This window comes from Prosopis cineraria, unplaced genomic scaffold (genome assembly GCF_029017545.1).
Source record: "Prosopis cineraria cultivar Desert tree isolate PC_DT_omini unplaced genomic scaffold, ASM2901754v1 PC9, whole genome shotgun sequence".
In the NCBI taxonomy this organism is placed as follows: Eukaryota; Viridiplantae; Streptophyta; class Magnoliopsida; order Fabales; family Fabaceae; genus Prosopis; species Prosopis cineraria.
In genome coordinates this window covers 30,042,737-30,065,274 of record NW_026555340.1, presented here as the reverse complement: position 1 = coordinate 30,065,274, position 22,538 = coordinate 30,042,737, and the positions used below count along the sequence as shown (strand labels likewise).

Below are 22,538 nucleotides of genomic sequence, written 5' to 3'. Positions count from 1 at the left end.
GATCTCCCCGTGGGCTTGGCTATCACCTTTGCAATACGCTCCGTCATCTATTCGGAATAGTTCAAATTTTAATGTTTTATTTTTATGTTTTTATTTTATATTTATTATAAAAAAATTATAAAATTCTAATACATCCATTTTATCGCGAAGTTAGATAATAAATATTTAATTTAAATTATTTAGGTTCCATCAGCACTCTTTGTAGATTTCTGTTGTCAAGCTTGTCCAATAAAAACATGATATACATATTATTTACTGTTCAACATTATATGATATTGATTCTTTCCAAAAACTAAAACATTAGACTGTTATGAACCAATATACATATGGTTGTAATGCAATATTATCAAACTAATGGTCTTTTTATTTCTTTCTCTTTTTCTCAATCCAAACATATCCACCACAACTCTGCTCCTCCTAGCACTTCCATTCTCTTCATAAATCTGCATTAGAGGGCTATATAATGATGAATGACAGTAAATTTACATGCATAATTTTTTGATTCAAAAGTGAACATTGAAAACTAAAATTTAATTTCTGAAGTCACAGACATAGGACAGTCTCTTGTGCTAGTTAATTGTTTGACGTCTGTCTCTTTGCAGCCTCTGCTGGGATCTTTACAAACTGAAAGTGGAAACACCATTCCACAGCAGCTGCAAAAAACCACTTCAACCACACCCCAGTTCTCATCCAAGATGGCTCAATCAGATACATTTCACCCCTACAAATGCTCTTTAGTATGGCCTTAGCACACCTTTCTGCAGTTTCAACTGGTATAATCTTCGCATGGATCTATCAAACACATCGGTTAGGAATTTGAGTTATTCATGATGGTTACTTACCATTGAATCTTAAAAGCACAAAAGTGATCACGGTACTTGTTGGCAGTGACACACTCCATCATCATGACAGGATAACTCTGTAAATATATGAGAATTACCTCGGATAGAAATTCATCAGCTGTCATTTCTGACTTAATGAACCCAGGAGTCACTATAGTTACCCCTATGTCTGCACCGAATTCAGCTCTCAACGTCTCAAAGAAGCTTGTCATTGCTGCTTTGCTTGCCTGAAACTTATCACAAGTTATAATCTCTCCACATAAAACCATGACATTAAAAAAAAAAATGAAAACTATGTCAGTGTCTTACGTTGTAGAAGCTCATCCTTGGAGTGGGGTACCATGCTGCAGTTGAAGAAATCACAACAATCTTTCCTCTGCTTTTTCTCAAGTGTGAAACTGCAAAATGTGTAGCATACACTGAACCCCAGAAGTTTACGTCCTGCCAACCAAACATCACAAGATCCAACGTAACTTTTGGAATGATAAAGGATAATGTTCGGCAGATGCAATGAACATGAATTGATTAATTTCACAAGATATGGGAGAATTAGGTAATATAGCACCATGATTGGAACCAGATCAGACAACTTCTCAGAGAACTCTTCAAAAAATTTGGCCTGATTGATCCCAGCATTGTTCACCAAATGATCCACTGTTGCATACGTTGAATCACAATAAGCTCTTATTTTCATTAGCCGAAACGAGATCATGCTACACACATAAGTTTATATGCATAGTTATGGTTACATTGGCCAAAATGGTTGATGGTCCTGTCGACGAAGCGCTGGGAATCTTGAATATCGGAAACATCAGCAGGAATGATAATAGCTTCAGGCGAACCAAGTTGAAGGGCTTTATGGAGCACTGAGCGTAGACGATCTTCTCTCCTGGCTACAAGGGCTAAACGAGCCCCTCTTCTCGCATACTCGTAAGCTAATTCCTTCTCGTTTCAAGATTACATTAGGAATCAAAAGCCATGAGGAGCTTTTTATATTAGAGAAAAGATTAGACTTTTGGGAGAGTAAAGCGTCGGATGAAAATGAACGGAAAATACAAACACAAACCTCGCCAATTCCTGAAGAGGCTCCGGTGATGAGGACAACTTTGCCGGACACAGATTCTTGAGGTTTGCATCTTTTGATGAGTGAAGACAAAAACTTGAACGCATAAAAGGGAGGGACAAGCAAAAGCAAGGCGAAGAAAGTTGATGGGATCAGTGTTATATTCAGTAAATCATGAATCAAATCCATGACTTCTTACGCCGAAAAAGCTGAGGGTGAGTGGGGCAAACTGATAATAACACCCCTACATCAATTCTGGTGTCGTCTGTTGCAGGGGTTGACCTGCTGCACCCTCCACCTCAAAAGCGTTTTTGTAGAAAACTGGCATTTGCAGGTGAACTAACGGGAAATGACGGCGTTAGTTTAAACCGTCAATTTTAATTTTCACTTGTTCAGCCATTTTATATTTAATTTAATTTTAAGTTAATTCAAAAAATTATAAAAATGATATTAAGATTAATATTAACTAAATCATCTAAATTATAAAAAAACCTTAATAGATTTTATGAAAATTTCAATGAGGACACTTAACCAAACATAATGAAAAAAAAAGATCCCTGAATTTTTTAAATTTCACTAAGGATCTGTATGTAATTTTTTTTAAATTTGTGATAGAAATGATAAAAAAAATTCATTTAAATAAACAATATAAATAAATTATTTATTTTCATACTATATGTTATTCATTTACTTACGGAATGTTATTCGTTTTCCTACTTCACTTATTTATAGTCCTACTTTCAATTAGTTTCATTTTGGGGCCATAAACAAGTGAAATAGGTAAACAAATAATATTTTATAAGTAAATGAGCAACATACAGTATAAAAACGAACAAGTCATCTTATCCTGAAATTAACACTTGAAATGAAATTAAGTAAAACTAAAGTTATAAACAAGTAAAATAGCAAAATAAATAATATTCCGTAAGTAAATGAATAGCATATAATATGAGAATAAATAAGTCATTTATATTATTCATTTAAATGAAGGCAATTTTGTCAATTCCGTCACAAGTTCAAACGAAATTCCATACGGGTTTTTCAATGAAATTTCAAAAATTCAAGATCCTCTTTTTTAATTATGTTTGGTTAAGGGTCCCTCATTGAAATTTTTCTTACATGAAATAGCATTTTAACTGAACATATTGACTAACTTACACACACAAGATCCATGAATCGATGATATATATATATATATGGTGCACACAAAAACTAAAGGGACACCGCAAGTATATAGGTCAATATGCAATATAGTAATGCATCAAGGTCGATCCCATAGAAAATTGAGTAAATTGGCAAATAGGCATTAAATTCTCAATTTCATTCAAGTCAAGTAAGTAACTTATAATGGTAAATAATTCAAATTAAAATAAAATAAAAATGTAAAGTAGACAACCAAGATTTTTTTTAAGCACTCTAAAGTCAAGAAGCGATTAAGAAAGCACCTAAGAGTTCTAATCCCTCATTTGCTCCATTGCACTCAACTTATCGATTAATTGCTCTTAATTTCAATTTTAAGAGTTGGGACACTAGAATTAATATTGAATATCTTCTGATTATCCAAAATCCTTCTTAATTCTAATCTAACAATTTCTTACCAAAATTAAATTAAGAGCATTAAGTTTAAATTCCTTCTAACCATTTAGGTCCTTTAAGTACATTCATATCCTAGAGGCACATTAACTATAGTTAATCCTAAGTACTCAATTTCAATGGTCCAAATAGAAATTTCTTTCCCAAGTTCATTCTATTCCTCTAAAATATCATTTAATGGTAGCCAATCATCAAGCAACACAAATAAAAATTGAAATTAAAATATAAAATGTCTATTAATCACAAAGTAATTGATAAATTAAGATACAACCAGAGCAAGTGAGTTCACAGGACTCTTGAAAATCAAGGTTCAACCACACATAGCTAAATATTATCTCAAAACAGCAAAACAATGGGACCAAATCAGATACATAAAAGAAAGAAGGAGAAAAGTGAAGAAAAACCTAATGAAAATGTTGATTGTGATGAGCTAGCTTGCTCTTAAGCTCTAAAATTATCCCAAGCACTCCAAACTCACCTCTAAACTTTCAGAGAACGTAAAAAATGAAGCCTCCTCTCGAAAAACCCCAGTTTCCCTTTTTTATTAGGAAAAAAAACTAATGCTATGCATGTTTGGTATGAAACCTGCTATAATGAGTTCTATTTCTAGTTCAAAATTTGCTTTAAAATACTAACCCACGCTATGACAGCTGCTATAGTGGGTGATCATAACAATTCAATTTTCTCATTAAATTCATTATATTTTCCTTCTCCACCTCTTTCAAGCTCTTGTAAAGTTTATTAAAATTTAAAATGACTCAAATTAATAAAAGAAAATGCTCTAAAATAAAATTAAAACACAATATTTACAAAATAAACCAACTAACACCAAAATAAATATTAAATACAAGATAAATAAATGAAAATAACTTGATGATTTTTTAAATGACTAATAAAACTTTTTAAAATGTATAAAAATATAGAGACTTATTAACACATCACGCAGCAAAAGAGACGTAGTTGTCCATGTGGTGGAAAACAGTTGGTTTTCCGTGTTGTGGCTGTTGGGTAAATTTATGGAAAAACTTTAGTATTGGCCCACAATGTCGTGCGGCCATCCACCACCCCCAAAATCAACAAAGGTTGATCTAAAGAATTATGGGGATCAAATCTTGATATGGAAATATTATTGTTAGACAATGTGTATATATTTTTACAAGTCCATTTTGAATCTGAAGGTATGTTTTAGTCTCATAAGCTCCAAATTTAATTCACCTAATTTTTTTTTTACTTGAAAAGAATTGCTGCTAAAATAATCCATTTTTAACTTATTTGTTGCCTTGCCATTATCAAACAATCAATTTTTTAATTATTTATTTATTTGTATAATCCTTTATTATGTCAATCAAAGCTACACAAGAGATACGAACACTGACCAACATAGTAGGTTTTGGTGAGTAGCCTATTAATAGGTTCGGTATCACAGAGTGACCTATCGCTCAAAAAATAAAAAAATAAAAAATCACACACTGCTTAGTCATTTCTCCGTGCAGACTCACCCAGCATCTTCACAAGCCTAACGTGGAATACCAGTCTAGTAAAATTATCTGCTAAATGATATAGTTGAGTTGTAATGCCCAGCAATTTCTGTAAACTATCAATTCCGAGAGTCCTGGCATGTGATGTCATTGAGTTGTTAACAGCTCTCTGTTAATGAATTTTTTGTTTATTTTCATTTAAAATCAAGTAACCTAAGAACTAAATAAATCTCCATTCTCCTTCTTCTTCACTTCCACCCCTGTCATGTCCACACTCTCTGCAACATGTCCCTCGATCTTTCCTGTTGTAATTTCTTCAATTATAAATTTATAAATACAAATATATAATATATAAAGAAGACAACGCAATAACCAACCTTGAAAAGAACTTAACACTTTTTCATCAACAATCCGTTTACAAACTTGACAAACAGGCCCAGAGACATAGACTTATCAGCAATCGCTGTCAGATTATGGTCGGTGTCAGATAAAATATATAGCAGCACATTCGCACGTTCAAACATCAGAAAATGGTAGCACACACTTCATAAAAATTCATGACTGTTTGTCTTCGCAGCAGCATCAGTTGGCATGCATCTTCACAAACCTAAAGTAGAACAAGCACTCCAATAGACCCGGAAAAAACCACTTCAACCACACTCCAATTCTAAACCATGATGGTTCAATCAAATACAAATCACCCTGACAGGCACTCTTTACAATGGCCGCTGCACACCTTTCTGCAGATTCGGTTGGCAAAGTCTCGGCTTTAATCTACCAAAGGCAATCATATAATAATATTAAATAAACCATCAATGAAGATTATTGCCTTTTACTTGCAAGTTCCTACGAAATTCATTGAGTCATTAGTAACAGTAACCATCAAGTGAACAAGGGAACTAGCATGAAAATATGAAAGAAATAAGCTATGGAAAACTTTTAAGACCTACTTTAATAGACGACTTCTACCGGCCACAGATTTGAAAATAAACTACTTATCCTAGGATGGTTGGCGTGTAATGGCGAAAAATTCTAGACAGCTTTGTGGTTTCTGTAAAATAAAAAATCATACAGATGGGTGTTGCATTAAAAAAAATGTGATAATTTGAGAAGCTTTATTCTTTCTCCTTTTTCATTTTTGGCATTACAAACTTCATGTATTTTGGTTTTATTTTCATACTAAGGCATACTTGTGACTTGTATTCGTCCGTAGCAATTTCTGACTTGATTAATCCCGGAGTCACTATGGTTATCCCAATATCAGCACCGAATTCAGCCCTCAATGTTTCGAAGAAGCTTATCATTGCTGCTTTGCTTGCCTGAAACTCAGCGCAATTATAAGTTATAATCTCTGCTCAGAAATCATGTTATTTACGCACGAAAACACTCTTACATTGTAGAAGCTCAGCCCTGGAGTGGGGTACCATGCTGCGGTTGATGAAATCACAACAATCTTTCCTCTACTTTTTCTCAAGTGTGGAACTGCAAAATGTGCAGCATACGCCGAACCCCAGAAGTTCACGTCCTATAAACCAAATATCTCAAAGTCCAACGTAAATTTAGGAATGATGATGTCCCGCAGATGCAGTAAACATGAACTGATTAATTTCACATGAAATGGCAGAATCAGGTAATGTCGTACCATGATTGGAGTCAAATCAGAAAACTTCTCGGAGAATTCTTCAAAAAATTTGACTTGAACGATCCCAGCATTGTTCACCAAGTGATCCACTGTTGCACACATTCAATAGTAAGTAGTAACGAGGTCTTGTTTTCATGACCCATAATGAAAATAAACCATCAGTGTGAATAAAGTTATAGTTACGTTGGCCAAAATGGTTGATGGTCTTGTCGACGAAATGATGGGAGTCTTGAATATTGGAAACATCAGCGGGAATGATGATAGCATCCGGCGAACCCAGAAGAAGAGCTTTATCAAGCACTGAACGTAGACGGTCTTCTCTTCTGGCTACAAGGGCCAAACGAGCCCCTCTTCTCGCATACTCGTAAGCCAATTCCTTTTGATTTAGAGTTTACGTTATGAATCAAAACTCGAGGGGCTTTTTTGCATTTGAGAAAAGATTAGACTTTTGGAGAGTGAAGCGTTGAATGAGAATGAACAGAAAATATGAATACAGACCTCGCCAATTCCTGAAGAGGCTCCGGTGATGAGGACAACTTTGCCGGACACAGATTCTTGGGGTTTGCATCTTTTGAAGAGGAAAGATAAAAACTTGAACACATAAAAAAGAGGGACAAGCAAGAGCAAGGCGAAGAAAATCGAAGAAATAAGTGTTATGTTCAGAAAATCGTGAATCAAATCCATTACTTGCTTAAGCTGAAAATTGTGATGGAAAATAATTCTATATTTATATCCCCAGATAACAGAGAATAGTGCGTTGGCGGATTTGACTGTTAGACGGGCTTGAATGTTAAGCGACCAGGTCTTATTGAGAGACAGGTAACGTTTGTGGGAAAACTATGCAAAAGAATCCATGATTAAAATATTTCAAAGAAAGTATCAGCTTGAATGTGCGTTGCAAATATATAATTAATATCAATACAGATACTTGAACGCCTCTTAAAAATTTAATTGCAAATATTAATATCTTTAATAATTTTAAGAACTTAATCCGTTCTTCTAAATATTTCAATCTCTGTTCCTTTTTTTTTTTTTTGCAAATTTTGCCAAGGTTGAAGGTTGATTTTTTGTTCTAAAATAGGGATGCCAATGCCCCAGCACAGTGGTTGGTTGCTGCAGAAAATAACTTCAAGAAAAAAAAAACGTGAAAATAATAATTTATATATAAGTAGCGGAGTCTAAGAAATAGCGTGGTAGATATGGCTGTGATACAGGGAGATGGATCCATGAGGGGTAAGTCAGCACGTGCATAGGAGTTCGCAAGTAAAGAAACGCACGCGGAAGGTGCGTGGCATAAGTGAGGATGCAAGCATATACGAACGAGTGGGGTAGTTACGAGGGGTGTGATTTGACATGAAGGAATCTTTTCTTTTCTGCCTCTGTAATTCGTCTCGAAATCATTTTGGGTAACAGGCGTGAGATTTCCATCCTTAGTTCGGTGAAACCTGCCATATGTTGGAGATATGCCAAAATTATCGGATTCAAAACATCCTTTATGTAATAATGCATAAAGGGAATGATGAAGAATCCAATCCAAAAGATGGGAGACGGGAAGAGGTTCAAAGTTTAGAGACTTATCATGTCTACTATACTGTGACGGAGAGTGTCATTAGCACATATCGTAAATATGAGTATGCATGATAGTTGATCCCAAAAAAAAAAAAAAAGCTGGTTGCAAAATTAGGAAATATTTTTATTATCTAAATTTAACTATTGTGTAAATATTTAAAAAATTAATTTCAATAACAAATGCAGCCTTAAGAGTTTGGTGAAATCTGAATCAGGATCTTGTCAATTTATTCTGCAACTTGTTCTTCCATCTTTCTCGTCAAAAATGGAATCTGTGGAATTTGGGGTGTGCACTCATTATATTAAACATCAGAAGGGGAGTTTTGAATAATATGTGCTGGAGTCTGGAGTATACTGGAAGGAGAACAATGGTGAATTTGCCCAGAACGAATCAGAACTTTGATCCGAGAAAGAGTGAAGCGAAACTTGGGACAACACTCGTAAATTCACATCCTGGTAGAAATCATACAATGTTTCAAGTAGTTCATGCCGCGAGCAGGAACAAACATCATAAAATGGCCCATCACTGCTACAGAACAAATTCACATTCTGCTTAATTGTTTCTCTTTGCAACAGTATCATTTGGCATCTTAAAGTGAGACAACCACTCCAATAGACTAGGAAAAAGCCAGTTCAACCACACTCCGATTCTGAACCAAGATGGCTCAATCAAATACAAGTCACCCCTGCAGGTGCTCTTCACAATGGCCTCCGCACACCTTTCTGCAGATTCGACTGGCCATGTCTTGGGGTCAATCTATCAAATGCAATTACGTAGTATTCAATAAACATTCATGAAAACATTTCTTTTTCAAGTCAATAAGGCAACTCCTATGAAAATCTCAAGACTTCGGATACGAAAAGAATTCTATTTGCTAACTTGTCAAATAGCAAATGTGATCAGACATATAGTTAAAGAAGAGTATGACAGGCACGCTATACCAATAACTACACATTGACAAAGAAATGAGCTAATTATGAATTATCCATGACATGTTTTCCCCCTGGAAGACCTACTTATAAAAGGTTTAGTTCGAGACGAATCTTATTTACTTATCTTAAGATTGTTAGGCATGTAATGCCGTTAAATTTTTAACAGCTATGCGGTTTCTATGAAATAAAAATTTAGGATAGATACGTGTCAATATATGTATATGAGAACTTGACAAACTTCTGTCTTTCACTTGTTCAACTTATTTTCAGTAATACAAATTTCAAGTATTTTGGTTTTATTTTTAGATTCAAAAATATACTTTTTGTATATAGTGATCAATTACCATTTCTGACTTGACAGGCCCTGGAGTGACTATGGTTATCCCAATATCAGAACCAAATTCAGCCCTCAATGACTCGAAGAAGCTTATCATGGCTGCTTTGCTTGCCTGAAACTCGTCATAATCTTAAGTCATGATCTCTCCTTAGAAAACATAACATTCAACATTGAAAATAAACTTACACTGTAGAAGCTCAGCTTGGGAAGGGAGCACCATCCTGACAATGAAGAAATCACTACAATCTTTCCTTTACTTTTTCTCAAGTGTGGGACAGCAAAATGTGTAGCATATACTGAACCCCAGAAATTTATATCCTACCAGAACAACCATCACAAAATTCAACAAAATCTTAGGAATAATAAGGTTATGCAAATGCAGTGAGCAATAGCATTAAAACTGGCCTCTAATTTTTAAGGAGCTTGAAATGAATTGAATTGCAACGTTCAGGGCTCCATGTATAATTTTATATTTTGGATTAATTAATTTCAGAAGAAATGCAAGAGTGCAGTAATAAATGTAGTACCATTATTGGAGCTAAATTAGAGAAATTGACGGAGAATTCTTCAAAGAATTTGACTTGATTAATACCGGCATTGTTCACCAAATGATCCACTGACGCAGGAGTAGACCACTAATTAATTCATTGTTTTCTTTAGGATCACAAAAAGAGTAGCCGAGTCCAATCACAAATTAGAAGAAAATGAAGAAATCTTGTATATAATCATAGTTACGTTGGCCAAAATGGTGGATAGTCTTGTCAACAAAACGCTGAGCATCTTCAATCTTGGAAACATCAGCAGGAATCATAATAGCATCAGGCGCACCCAGGCGTAGAGCTTGATCAAGAACCGCACGCAGACGAACCACTCTCCTGGCCACAAGGGCTAAACGAGCCCCTCTTCTAGCGTACTGGTAAGCCAAGGCCTTTTCACAAACACCATTCATTCATTCAGCCGGCCAACGTAATGGGTAGAGAAGAGTGCAATGTTGAAGATGAATAGAGAAGAGAATTACAGACCTCGCCAATGCCGGAAGAGGCTCCGGTGATGAGGACAACTTTGCCTGCGAGGGTCTCATGGCGCTTTGATATTTTGATGAACGGAGAGAATAGAAACCTGAACAAGTGGAAGAGAGGAACGAACAAAAGCAACGCAGAGAAAGCTGATGAAGTCAACACTATATCCAGCAAATCCGATGTGAAACCCATTCTCTTTACTCCCAAAACCTGGAACGCTTGATTGCCCAACACAAGCTAGTGTTCTTGTTTATCCTCTGACCACAACTAATATTCTATTTTTGACCTGAGCCACATCTACTCTTCATATGATCATATCATATGCAGAGCCGTTGCCGCTTTACCTACCACTGTATTTTTTGGCCAATGTACCTACTGGCTACTGCAACATCACAGGTGCCTCACTCGACCAACCCTTTATGTTTTATAATAAACTCGACAAGATCTTATGGTTTCGCCACCTCTTCTTGCTCTAAGGTGTGGATGATAATAGGATTGACTCTATATGACCTAGATTCATGCAATATGTCTCGAGCTTGGCTTCCTTTTGCATATATATATATATATATAATCTTATGGTATTAGTACTCAGTATCAAGGGATACGAGAAGGAAAGAATTCACATCAGGAAATCAAATTTCATGCAGAATCATTTGGACATTAAAAATGAATGATTAAATCTTTAAGGGGAATAGTTGGCATTGTACACCAAGATACAACTTTGTTCAAAAAGATTTGCGGAAGAACTAAAAATAGACAAGGAGTACAATTACTGTCAGGTAACATCAGGGCATATTCTTCATTCTTCTCTAAAATTTAAACAATTTTTTTATACCAGATGCAACCTCAGAGTTTGGTGAAACCTGCATGAGGGTCTTGTCGATCCATGTTGGAGGATAAGCAAAAGTTATCGGATTCGGAATTCCGATAAAGAATTAAAGACCGAGGTCCCTCATCATTATTCCTTTGAGAACGTAGGACGAATAATTAAACGACTATAAAAATGGCATCGCTTCTTGCCTTTTGGATGTTTACTTGCTGGAGAGAAATTCATAGATTTCTTACAAACAAGGTATTTTCTGAACGAGCACTTAAATTTTCAAAAATCAGAAATTCTTGATCGCGTCATATTTTATGTATTTCCTATTTTCTGCTATAGGATGAGAAGTTGAAACCCAAAAAAATTATCATTTTGGTTTCAAGTAGTTGAACTGTGAAAACAAGCATTGATTAGCAATGCTAGCTATTCTTCCACTGTGCGTTAAACTCATTCTCCGAAACTGCTGCATTGTAAAAGGCTGAGCTCAAGCTTCCTCTGCTCGTTCACTCTCGCGATGAAAACATCAGCCCTTTTGCTCAATTCATCAGAATCAGAAGCCAAACCCACTTCACCTTCTTCTCCATCCGCATTCTCCTCCTCTACTTCTCCCTCTCTCACATCTGCATATTCTGAAGCTTGTTCCTCCATTTCTCTAGCTTTCATGAACTTGGAAGTTGGAGCTTGGGGCCTTTGGATTTGTCTCTCGACTCTGCTATTGATGAACTCGTCATAGTAAACATCAGAAGTTGAAGAAGAGGATTTTGAAGAGAAGACTCTGGAGTTCACTATAAGGACAACAATGATGAGGTTACCTACTATGAATAAGAACGTTGAGTCCAACAAGGCTGAAACAAAACTTGGGACGCATACAATGAAAAACTCTCTCAACGGAGAGGCAAAGTAAGGCAGCAAAAGTGGGATACTACAGAACAGAATGCAAGTCAAAGTAATCAAGGAATAGAAATAAAAATTATACAGGAATTGATGCCTCCTGTATCTCTTCATGGCTTGAATCTTCTTGATCTGGGTTGGATCCATTGAGAGTCTTGAGTTGGAGAAAATAGGGGAGAGTTAATCAGACCGAACTTGGAGCATGAGAGAATAAAAAGTGAATTATAGATTCGAGAAAGAGTTTTTGATTGGTCAAAATATTCACATGCTTCTTTATCATTATCATCATTGTATATTTTTTAAAAGCATGGCTGACTTTCCATAAAGCCAAGGGACATGGTGGCGTGGCGTTTTGTAGGTTCTTTTTCCCTTTTAAATTTTAATCATTTACCCTCCATCTCTGCAAACTATTCAGCCCTGTTTTGCTTTCACCCTATTGTGCAGGATGAATATGCTAGAACGATCAGCCAGAATACTTCAAATTGATTCTCTGATTGTGATCCCACACCAATGTACGTTGATTCTATGTGAAACAGTATCATCCCCATAATCTGTTCAGAGCAAACATGGCCATAAGGAAAGAAGAATAATCGCAATTTTCTCCTTTTATGGCGGTATTGGAAGAGAAGTGGGACGGGATTTCATTAAAGGAACCCTCATGCTTTTTCTTTTGGATATCTATCTTGTAGCAGAAGGCTCGTTGTCGAGTGGGGCAGAGCCGAATGTAGTCATTGGAACATGTATTCCATGTCAGAGAAGGAATATGATTGCGTTTTGTGTTCGTGGAAATTGAAGTAGCTGATCAAGCCTTGGCTTTAAAAGTGACTCGAAGCAAACTGGTAAGGGAAGTATGTGATTAGAAACTTGAGTTTAGATCTAACAAGAAGACAATTCGTGCAGGTTTCTCTTCATCTTCCGTAAAGATAACTTTCAACAGTTACTAGGCTTTCCAGGCTATCATGTCAATACAATTTTTTTAATTTTTGGTTAAGGAAAGAAAGCTTTGTGCTTAAATGAAATCAGTGGCAGATGCATTAAAATATAAATTGAGCAATGTGATTAATATTAGTTCAAACCCAAGGACGAAGAAAACAACCTAATATGAATATCAGCTGCAAGTGTGGGATTAATTACTCTGCTAGCTCAGTCATGTGATTACTTTATCAGTCTCAGGCTCTTTCAGATATGTGATGGGGCGATTTTATTTTTTAGTGTTCTGCAAAAGTTGCCAAAAAGAAATTTGTTTGGTCGGTATCCGGGCCCTCCCTTCCTAGAAAGGAAAACCAAAGACCATGGACAAAGAAACTATGGGACAGGACAACATTAAAGTTTTGGAGATCAATCATGTTCAAAATTCTGCAGTTTGAAAACAGAAGATTACAACATAAGGGGAAAATTGTGAGGTTTCCTCATTCCTAAACTTTAAAATCTCGTTGCCTTTCTCACGTATTTGAAACTTAATCCATAGGATATTATGACATAGTTAATATAGAAGATTTTAAATTCATGGATTAAACATGTTTTTACATCTTTGTTCAAAATTGTTAGAAATAGGTTTGAGTGCAGAAGAAATTACAATATCTTTAGTAAGCTCTGCTATATTTTATTATCCACGTAGCATTTATGAGATCACCCTAAATAAAATGGGTTAAATATGTAGAATAGAGCTTGGTTGCTTCTTTAAAGTTTGAGACCATGAACATGTTTAGTTCCTCCATAATAAGATGACACGTCATCAGAGAATAACCATCATTCACATCTGCAGTGCAACTATGTAAAACTTGAATTAAATTAATCTACCGGTCCGCTGATGGTGCCAGATTTATTAAATTTACAACTCATAACTAACCTACAGAGATGCCATTTCTATGATCGGTATGAGTTTCCTGAAATTGTTTACGTGTTACTTAAATAAACAGAAATGAATCGATTTCTTATCACGTCTCACATTACTACCTCGTATCGTTCTAGGTCTGTCAATTATTGTTCCCTTTCATCTTGCCTATCTATTTTCCTTTTGTTTCTTTCTTCTTCTTCTTTCTTCTTTCCCACTCAACATTTCACATCACCCGAGTATGACAAGAGAAAAGGTTTAAGAAAAAAGCTAATTATAGCAGCAGGGATCATAATAATTCTCAACTTCAAAAGCATTGAGAAAGAGAGGAGAGAAAGCATAAAAAGGCAACAAGTGGGCTAATATAATTGATAGCTAGAATTGGAGATTGGCAGAATTTATATTCATATATTTGATGGTTAGTTTGTTTTCCACTTTTCTCGCAAGTGACAATTCCATTCGCAGATACCAATATGGACTAACATAAAAAGCAACAAGTGTTGTGTTAAAATGAAGTCGCAATAAACAGTGTGAAATCAGCTGCGTTTTATGCTGCCAAACTTGCAACCTTTCACGCCTTGGGAGTAGGATCTGTGGGGGAAGACAAGAAACCGAAAGTACACTAACCCATTCTTATATTTTCTTTTGCCGTATATCGAAGATATATTGCCTGAACGACGTGGCATGTAACAATATAATATCCAATCAGCAAATTAAATTGAGTACAGAAAACATCAGGTAATTAATATAAGGTTGGATTATTGGAAACGTCTGAACAGAGTCCATCTTCCCGGGAGGTATATGGACGTACATGAGCTATGAAACAAGCAAATGATAGAATTCATGGGCGTGTTGGAAATTACATTGCATTACATGATACAAGAAGGTTAACAAAGTCAACAAGAAGTCATATTTAACAGTATAATAAAAGTTAAAACCAAGCAAAGGCGAAGCCGAAGGAGCGAAGTGACTGAGGATCGCTATGCATGCATGCATGGCTCCTTCAATAGGCCTCCTGATCTCCCTGTCTCCATAACAAGATTACATCAATGTGAGTAGCTATTGAATCACAAATGGTGTGCTAACACTTTTCAGATTTGGAAAACTTATAAATAAATGAGCTCACTTTCTTGGGGGTGATAAACTTCACGAACTTCTAGGCCTTGCCACCATTAGGTGACCTACTGTGGTGATGCGCTCTCTCAGTCACATACTTCCTGATATGTTTTCTCACAAACCTTTCATACAAGAATGCAGCTCCTTTGAACTGTGGCAGAACCAGCCATGCCACCAACAGCAGCTTCACATCGTACCAAAATGGCATCCTACATATTTTCGTACATGATTCTCACAAATCAAAATATTCCAAAACCTCTGAATTTATACAGCAAGAGTTATGAAATAAAGGAGAAGCCACCATTCTAGAACTGGTTGCAGAACCATTTCAGCAAGGGTGAGGAAGGAGTATAGGATCCAATAAGCAAGCCATTGCTCGTCATCCAGCTTCGACGCGCTCTCTATGGCCATCACCGATGCATACCTAAGCATAAATAAATAGCCCAACACCCAAATAATGCATGAATTTATTTACGTGGTGCGAGGAGCTAATTAAGGCGAAGTTATAGGACCGGCGGACACTTACAAGGGGTACAATAACGTGAGCACAGGCCTGCAAATTCAACACGGAGACTCATTTCGGAATTTTCGAGGACAAACTACAAAACAACAAAACGAAGACGCAGAGGGGAAAGGATAGATACCCGGAAAGAGAATGAAGCTGGGTGATGAGGGTCCAGAACTTTCCCATCTTGATAGACACCGAGCAGGAAGAAGCTAACAAAGAGAAAAACGACAAATCAAAGAGTAAAGTGAAAGTGATGATCAGTGAGGATTGTGCGAGTTTGAAAAAACGAAGGACGAGTAAGAAAGAAACCCGAGTGAGGGCCCCAAGGCTGGTGATGATTTATATCGAAGGATGAGGAGGAGGCCACGTGGGAGCAGAAGAGCAGGTATCGGATTCTGCCCTTAACGTGTCCTTTCATCCTCACCGTCTCATTCCAAAATTTTCCTCGGGGTTCCTTGCCCGAAGTGCAAGCCACGTGTTCACGCTTCCCGACCAATCTAGGTGGGTGACACGTGTCGACACATGGTCTCTTCTATTGTCGAGCTGGGCCCGTTCATGTACAGGCCCATATGCTTATGCAAAGTTCGGCAGAGGGAGAATAGCAATTAGGTCCGTATAAAAAAAGTAATTGTTATAAAGTTCATTAATAATTAATAATTGAATTAAATTATATTGATAATTTTAATTTAATTATTAATTAATTTTATAATAATTAATTTTTTATATTAAAATTTAATGTAATTCTTCTTTTGAAAAAAATTAAGGAGTAGCAAGTAAAAGTTAATTCAATTAACAAGAATTGTACCACAAATTTAAAAGTATTATTACATATTTTTATAGTATATTTATTAAAATAAAAATTATAAAATAATTTTAATAAATTTTTTATTTCTGATCTATTTTAGATTTAATCTAGTATTAATATGGATTATATACAGCATAACTTAAATTTAAATTGTACAAAGTATATTTGGATAGTCAATATATAACAATTATAAAATTTTAATATTAAATTAAGCTACTCAAATTAAATCTAAATCATATTAAAAATAAAAATTTATTAAATTATTTTATAATTTTTATAAATTATTAATTTAATAAATATAAAATAAAATAATACTTTAAATTTAATCTAGATGGTTTAGATCTTATCACACTAATAAACACCATCAGTGTGATGGGCACCAAAGTCAGGTTCAGGAATTTGAGTGATAAGTTTATAATCTATAAAGTCATAATATCAAATCTCGTTATTGATGTGAACACCTTCTTGATGAATTATTTATAAATATTTTTGTAAAGAAGTGTCTTGATCCTAGAGGTGGAGCCAAAAAAATTCATTAGGAAGCCAAAATGATAAAGCAAATATGATAAATGAAAGAAAATTAAATTTATATACATTATTAATATAATAAAATATTTCAACTGATATATTTATATTCAATTTTACACATATATATATAACAAAAATAAATATATACTTTTATTTTTGAAGTTTTGCTTATTAATTTTCATGGCACAAGAATAATTAATTATTATATCTACAAAAAATTTTTAACAATTTCTTTTTCAATATGAATCATCATTAAATTGGCAAAGATGTTACTTTTTCTATAAACATTGAATAACTTAATTGCATCATAAAAATATAAAGTTCTGTTCCAGCTAAAAAAAATTATTTTTTACTTACTGAATTTATTATTTAATTGTTTCAATTAATAATTTTAATAAATAAATATATCAATATCGCAATGATACTCAATTGTTACAAATTTTTTATGTGGATAAAATCTAAGTATATCATAGTAAAAAAAATATTCAAATAAAATATAATAAATTTTAATAACTTGGTTATTACAGAAAAATATTTTTTTTTAAGAACATATCTCAACAATAACCTCTTAATTAACTTTTAGATAAGTAATTTTATGGTATATATTAAGCACATGGAATTCAATATATCTTAAAATTTTTGTTACAGTACTTGACAAAATTTGTTAGTAATAATTATCATAATTTCTTTCATTAAATATAAAATAAAAGCAAAATCAAATAACATGAATGCTTTAAGAGTAACTGTAACATTATTTTGTTAAAAATAAGTAGATATTATGATAATTATATTTTTAAACTATTGAAATAGTTGAATTATATATACATAAAAGACTACTATGAAAATGAAATGAGAATTCTATCTAATAATATCTCAAGGCTTTTATAATATATTAACTCAAGAGAGTCGAAAATATATAACCCTTAAATTTTATTAGGAAAAAAATTAAAAGTTAGGAACCTTATTGGTCTTCCTTGCCTCCACCCCTTCTTGGTCCGATAAATTTCCCGGCATTCAACCCATCTAAATTGTATACTTAAAAAACTAAGAGGTGAAAATCCGATACAGCAACATTTTCTGTTTTTTAATTCCATGAGTAATGCAGTTCTGATACAGATAACCTGAACAAAACTTTACCCACTTTAACTCCCTTACTTTTCTTCCACTTCCGAGCCACCTTCTAAATTTTTAGAGTTATGGGTTGTTCCATTTTCGTAGCATGAGCACGCTACGCCATGATTGATTGATTAGTGTTACATTAATGCACATAAATTAAGAACTTACTTGCGACAGAGCCCATGCAAATCAACCCACCCAAATAATCCTCTTTTATTTTTGCGTGCAAGCTGACGATTATGGAGGCTTCTCCTCACTTGCCCCCACCCCCCCCCCCCCCAACGATGCCCTCTCCTCAAATATTAAATTTATTTCACCAATACATATTACGAACACAAAGCTTCCTTTTCCTCCTTTAGTCTCTGACCTGATTTATTTCTCAACCTAATTTCTCAACGAGTAGTTACACCTATATTTTATTAGTCTCTGAAAAAGACAATAATAATTTGCTCCACCTCACAAGATACACATACATGAGCTGCGTTTTATATGGACATCATTTTCATTTTCCCCTTGTAGTTGAGTTGTTGATCTTCTCGTTTTCTAATTTTCATTAATCACTACTTAGCGAGCAACCATGGCAGCAGCCACGGCCTTAACTTTTCCTGGAAAACTGATAGGCAGGAAATTAGAGAAGCAGCAAAATGGAAATATCTTGCAGCTGCGTTACTTTTCTTCAGCAAAAACACTCTCATTAAGGGATCAACGAAGATTGTCATCGATAACCCCGAGTGCTCGGAGTGATGTTGGGATATTAGGCACCGTCAACGGGAAAAAGTTGAACTGGAAACACGTGGCGAAGGAGGCTGTTACAGCGGGAAAGTTGGCGACTGAAGACGCAGCAGACGCAGCTCTCGTTACCAGCCTGCATGGAAGATTTGTGGAGAGCAAGTTCGTGTACAGGCAGATTTTCGTCATCAGGTCGTATGAAATTGGTCCTGACAAGACTGCCACCATGGAGACACTCATGAATTTTCTTCAGGTTAGCTGCAACAACTCTCACCTAATCATATATATACCCGAATCTACTTTTATCAAATAAACGCAACACAAACACGACCAAATTTGAAATATCTTGAGCTTTTATTTATGAGCTAGTGATTAAATGCTTCAGGAGACAGCTTTGAATCATGTCACGAGCTCTGGGATTGGAGGAAACGGATTCGGAGCCACCCGGGAGATGAGCATCCGGAAACTCATATGGGTCGTCACCCGTATTCAAGTGCAAGTACAGAGATATAGCAGCTGGTAATTAATTACGATGCTATTTTAAGTAACTTCACAATGAAGCGGGCACGTGTGTGTCTTAAGTTTGATGTTTTAAAAAGTGATTGATGAATGTGGCAGGGGAGATGTGATCGAGGTTGATACATGGGTTGATGCGGCCGGGAAGAATGGGATGCGCAGAGATTGGGTAATCAGAGATCACCACAGCAAAGAGATCATAACGAAGGCAACAAGGTCAAATATTTCAATTCATAGACAAGAACCAGAAATTACGTACTGCATGGGTACTTATATATAATCATTAACGGTCAAAAAATTCCTTGGTGGTGTAGCACATGGGTGATCATGAACAGAGAGACGAGAAAATTGTGTAAGATACCTGAAGAAGTGAGGCAAGAGGTTGTTCCGTTCTACCTCAACCGAAGTTCCATTTCCACGGAACAAACTGACTCTGAAAAGATCGACAAGCTCACCGATGATACAGCTGAGAGAATTCGATCCGGGTTAGCTGTAAGTTAATTAAATTAATTAAATTGCTTATGAAATATGATTTCCTTGTCCAAATTCAAATTGTTGTACTTATATGAGTGTTATTAATTACCTCAACTTAATTAGCCGAGGTGGAACGACATGGACGCCAACCAGCATGTGAACAATGTGAAATACATCGGATGGATTTTAGAGGTACCGGCCGAATTATAAGATAATGATTTTGAAAAACAAAAAGCGGGACATGCTAAACTAATGATTTGTCACATGTTGTACTGGTAGAGTGTGCCGACCAAAGTGTTGGGAGATTATAATATGACGAGCATGACTTTGGAGTACAGACGAGAGTGCAGGCAATCGAATCTGTTGGAATCGTTGACGAGTCCGACGGCCAGGGTGATCGGTGACTCCAATAATAACTCCATCAACAGAAAACCAGACCTTCAATACACCCACCTGCTTCGTCTTCAAGGTGATAAAAAAGAGGTGGTCCGAGCCAGAACTGAATGGAATTCGAAGAACTGGCACTGAATGAGTAATTCCATTCCCGGTATAAGCCTTTTTAATCTCTTGTCATTTCTACTGCACTTGCTGTTCTTCTCTGTCTTAATTTTGTGTTGAAAATTTAGTCCCTGTACCGTACGTTAAAAAGAGGTGATGATGAGTGCTATCTACCAATAAACTGATACTTTTGTTAGTGTTATTTGTAAATAATATCATATTGACTTAAGAATAACTATAAATGAAGAAATAATAGACTTTCTTTAGCAGCATGAATTGGAAATGGCGTGTAGTCAGCTTCACGACCATGATGATTTTGAAGCAGGGAAAAGGAAACGAGGAGGTTGAAGTTGATCAACTAAAATTAGTAAATTACTGATGTTTTGAACCAACATCACGTTGAGTAAATGGATCGCATTATGCTCCTCCTGACTTCAACCCATACCAAACTTAATCTGTAGTGCCAATTTTATGAAAAATTCTAGCAAGATCAGAGGGGGACAGGTTATAAAGTGAACCGTACAAGGAAACATTATCGTGCATGAAAACACCCAAGCTTTTGCTAAGTCATGATCTGCATGTTTTTAGTTATAAAACCCTCGTTGGCTAGCAACATATTGAACCCCATCCAGAGTGGCCCAATTACAATTTAAAACCCACAATTAAGTAAGCTAGAAAGCATCGCTGTTTCATTCTCTAATAAGACGTCCCATGAGCTTTTAGGCCTAACCCAATATTAAAACCATATCCACATACAAGGGGCAACCCAAAAAAAAAAAAAAAAACCTCGCATGTGGAGGAGTAAGTGGATGATCCAATGTTGTATTCTTTGAATTCTTTTTAAAAAAAATTAATCATTTAATTTATATAATTTTAATTCAATTATAACTCAATCTTTAAATTTTAACTCATTATAATTTAATTTTGATAATTTTAACTCGATTGTAACTTGACCTTTAAACTTTACCTCTTGCAATTAAATTCTTATAGTTTTCAACCACTTAAATATTGATTTTTATATTTTAAAAATAAAATTATAAATATTAAATATATCTTAAACTTTTGATATTTATAACATTTAAAATTGATTAGCCAAAAAAAAATTAAAGATTAAAATATTAAAATTATATTATTTTGAAATTTAATATTTATAATATTAGTAATAAAAATATTTATAATATTATTAAAATTTATTACTAATATTTTAAATTATTAAACCCTTTTAGTTCAAAATATTTTTACTTTTTATAATTTTATTTTTTAAAATAAGGACTAATATTTAAGTAGCTGAAATTATAGGGACTCAATTGCAAAATATAAAGTTTAGATTGAGTTATAACTAGATTAAAAATAAAAGATTATGTTACAAGTGAGTCAAAATTAAAGGGACTAAATAATTAATTTTTTTCTTTCTTTTATAATCATATACTCCATCCATCCCAAATTATTAAGTACTTTTGAAAAAGTTTCTCTACCCTAAAATATAAAATATTTTAGATATATTAAGGTTTCATTAAATATATCAATTTTAATATTACTCTTTTTTTTATAATTAATTTCCGTCAGTTTTTTTAATAAATTAAATTATGATTATTTTAAAAATTTTATTTTTATTTTAAAAAGATAATATTATTAAGTATATTTAATAAAATTTATTAATATGTAAGATTTTATTTAAAAATATTTTATAATTTAGATAAAGGAAATAATATAAAAAGGTAAATATAAATAAAGGAATGGACGAGGTGAAGAGGCATGGGAGTAAAAGGAAGAAATTTGTTATTGGGGAGTCATTTGAACGGGGATTGCTTTCCGTCCTTGTCGTTGAAAAGGGCCAAACTAGTAAACAGGCAGTGGTGGTAAGCAGAAACATTGAAGAATGAAGAATCCGGTGGGATCTGGTCAAAGCGGGTAATCAATTTCCGCTGCTACTCATTGTATGTTAATTAATGATTCTATTATTGCAGGAAATTTAATTAATGTGAATAATATCGTGAAATAGGGGTCCCTTCGTGCCTTGATTAGACACGCCACGCTAAAATGATTGGAATTGCAATGCCTCTCCCCCGTCATTTTGATTTAAGCACATGCGCTTTAAATTAAAGAGTCCTGCAAAATTAAATTGATGATAATAACATTTTTGACCAAAAAAAAATTTAAAGAACGTGTTGCCAGTATCAGTTTAAAATAGTTACGGAAGAAACTCAATTACAATCAAGATCACGTG

General features: G+C 34.5%; 6 protein-coding genes across 6 annotated transcripts; 1 reads left to right on the top strand and 5 right to left on the bottom strand.

Annotated features, from left to right (window-relative positions):
• Positions 1 to 343: 343 nt before the first annotated feature.
• On the bottom strand, positions 344 to 2,235 carry LOC129320982 (11-beta-hydroxysteroid dehydrogenase-like 4A). The gene is made up of 6 exons (XM_054966692.1): positions 1,909 to 2,235; positions 1,592 to 1,784; positions 1,408 to 1,496; positions 1,152 to 1,283; positions 941 to 1,069; positions 344 to 792 (listed from the first exon to the last, which is right to left on the bottom strand). The coding sequence occupies exons 1-6, from the start codon at positions 2,092 to 2,094 to the stop codon at positions 574 to 576; spliced, it is 948 nt and encodes a 315-aa protein (XP_054822667.1). The 5' UTR covers positions 2,095 to 2,235; the 3' UTR covers positions 344 to 573.
• Positions 2,236 to 5,354: 3,119 nt separating this feature from the next.
• LOC129320538 (11-beta-hydroxysteroid dehydrogenase-like 4A) lies at positions 5,355 to 7,333 on the bottom strand. The gene is made up of 6 exons (XM_054966044.1): positions 7,117 to 7,333; positions 6,802 to 6,994; positions 6,619 to 6,707; positions 6,370 to 6,501; positions 6,167 to 6,295; positions 5,355 to 5,750 (listed from the first exon to the last, which is right to left on the bottom strand). The coding sequence occupies exons 1-6, from the start codon at positions 7,300 to 7,302 to the stop codon at positions 5,559 to 5,561; spliced, it is 921 nt and encodes a 306-aa protein (XP_054822019.1). The 5' UTR covers positions 7,303 to 7,333; the 3' UTR covers positions 5,355 to 5,558.
• A 1,269-nt stretch (positions 7,334 to 8,602) lies between these two features.
• LOC129321008 (11-beta-hydroxysteroid dehydrogenase-like 4A) lies at positions 8,603 to 11,020 on the bottom strand. Its single transcript, XM_054966732.1, has 6 exons — positions 10,480 to 11,020; positions 10,193 to 10,385; positions 9,985 to 10,073; positions 9,644 to 9,775; positions 9,465 to 9,569; positions 8,603 to 8,944 (listed from the first exon to the last, which is right to left on the bottom strand). Exons 1-6 carry the CDS (start codon positions 10,666 to 10,668, stop codon positions 8,741 to 8,743), a joined length of 912 nt encoding a protein of 303 aa, XP_054822707.1. The 5' UTR covers positions 10,669 to 11,020; the 3' UTR covers positions 8,603 to 8,740.
• Positions 11,021 to 11,648: 628 nt separating this feature from the next.
• Positions 11,649 to 12,982, bottom strand: LOC129321009 (uncharacterized). The gene has a single exon (XM_054966733.1). It carries the CDS (start codon positions 12,332 to 12,334, stop codon positions 11,744 to 11,746), a length of 591 nt encoding a protein of 196 aa, XP_054822708.1. The 5' UTR covers positions 12,335 to 12,982; the 3' UTR covers positions 11,649 to 11,743.
• A 1,778-nt stretch (positions 12,983 to 14,760) lies between these two features.
• LOC129321010 (HVA22-like protein e) lies at positions 14,761 to 15,933 on the bottom strand. Its single transcript, XM_054966734.1, has 5 exons — positions 15,782 to 15,933; positions 15,664 to 15,690; positions 15,439 to 15,561; positions 15,148 to 15,346; positions 14,761 to 15,045 (listed from the first exon to the last, which is right to left on the bottom strand). Exons 1-4 carry the CDS (start codon positions 15,826 to 15,828, stop codon positions 15,178 to 15,180), a joined length of 366 nt encoding a protein of 121 aa, XP_054822709.1. The 5' UTR covers positions 15,829 to 15,933; the 3' UTR covers positions 14,761 to 15,045; positions 15,148 to 15,177.
• A 2,667-nt stretch (positions 15,934 to 18,600) lies between these two features.
• On the top strand, positions 18,601 to 20,507 carry LOC129320873 (palmitoyl-acyl carrier protein thioesterase, chloroplastic-like). Its single transcript, XM_054966531.1, has 6 exons — positions 18,601 to 19,076; positions 19,209 to 19,342; positions 19,442 to 19,555; positions 19,654 to 19,831; positions 19,937 to 20,005; positions 20,093 to 20,507. Exons 1-6 carry the CDS (start codon positions 18,672 to 18,674, stop codon positions 20,339 to 20,341), a joined length of 1,149 nt encoding a protein of 382 aa, XP_054822506.1. The 5' UTR covers positions 18,601 to 18,671; the 3' UTR covers positions 20,342 to 20,507.
• The last annotated feature ends 2,031 nt before the right edge of the window (positions 20,508 to 22,538 follow it).

Bases quoted from the DNA above. Each gene is read 5' to 3' on its own strand.
- LOC129320538 (XM_054966044.1), bottom strand. From the start codon at position 7,302: ATGGATTTGATTCACGATTTTCTGAACATAACACTTATTTCTTCGATT. The intron at 6,502-6,618 runs GTACGACATTAC...TTTGGTTTATAG, and splicing joins CTGATTTGACTCCAATCATG to GACGTGAACTTCTGGGGTTC. The intron at 5,751-6,166 runs GTATGCCTTAGT...TGCCTTTGGTAG, and splicing joins CGGACGAATACAAGTCACAA to ATTAAAGCCGAGACTTTGCC.
- LOC129321008 (XM_054966732.1), bottom strand. From the start codon at position 10,668: ATGGGTTTCACATCGGATTTGCTGGATATAGTGTTGACTTCATCAGCT. The intron at 9,570-9,643 runs GTAAGTTTATTT...GACGAGTTTCAG, and splicing joins CCAAGCTGAGCTTCTACAGT to GCAAGCAAAGCAGCCATGAT. The intron at 8,945-9,464 runs GTAATTGATCAC...TGCATTTGATAG, and splicing joins GGCCTGTCAAGTCAGAAATG to ATTGACCCCAAGACATGGCC.
- LOC129320873 (XM_054966531.1), top strand. From the start codon at position 18,672: ATGGCAGCAGCCACGGCCTTAACTTTTCCTGGAAAACTGATAGGCAGG. The intron at 19,077-19,208 runs GTTAGCTGCAAC...TAAATGCTTCAG, and splicing joins CACTCATGAATTTTCTTCAG to GAGACAGCTTTGAATCATGT. The intron at 20,006-20,092 runs GTACCGGCCGAA...TTGTACTGGTAG, and splicing joins ACATCGGATGGATTTTAGAG to AGTGTGCCGACCAAAGTGTT.
- LOC129321010 (XM_054966734.1), bottom strand. From the start codon at position 15,828: ATGGGAAAGTTCTGGACCCTCATCACCCAGCTTCATTCTCTTTCCGG. The intron at 15,562-15,663 runs GTAAGTGTCCGC...ATTTATGCTTAG, and splicing joins CTCACGTTATTGTACCCCTT to GTATGCATCGGTGATGGCCA. The intron at 15,347-15,438 runs GTGGCTTCTCCT...GAAAATATGTAG, and splicing joins CTGCAACCAGTTCTAGAATG to GATGCCATTTTGGTACGATG.
- LOC129320982 (XM_054966692.1), bottom strand. From the start codon at position 2,094: ATGGATTTGATTCATGATTTACTGAATATAACACTGATCCCATCAACT. The intron at 1,785-1,908 runs GTTTGTGTTTGT...TGAAACGAGAAG, and splicing joins CCTCTTCAGGAATTGGCGAG to GAATTAGCTTACGAGTATGC. The intron at 1,284-1,407 runs GTGCTATATTAC...TTTGGTTGGCAG, and splicing joins CTGATCTGGTTCCAATCATG to GACGTAAACTTCTGGGGTTC.
- LOC129321009 (XM_054966733.1), bottom strand. From the start codon at position 12,334: ATGGATCCAACCCAGATCAAGAAGATTCAAGCCATGAAGAGATACAGG.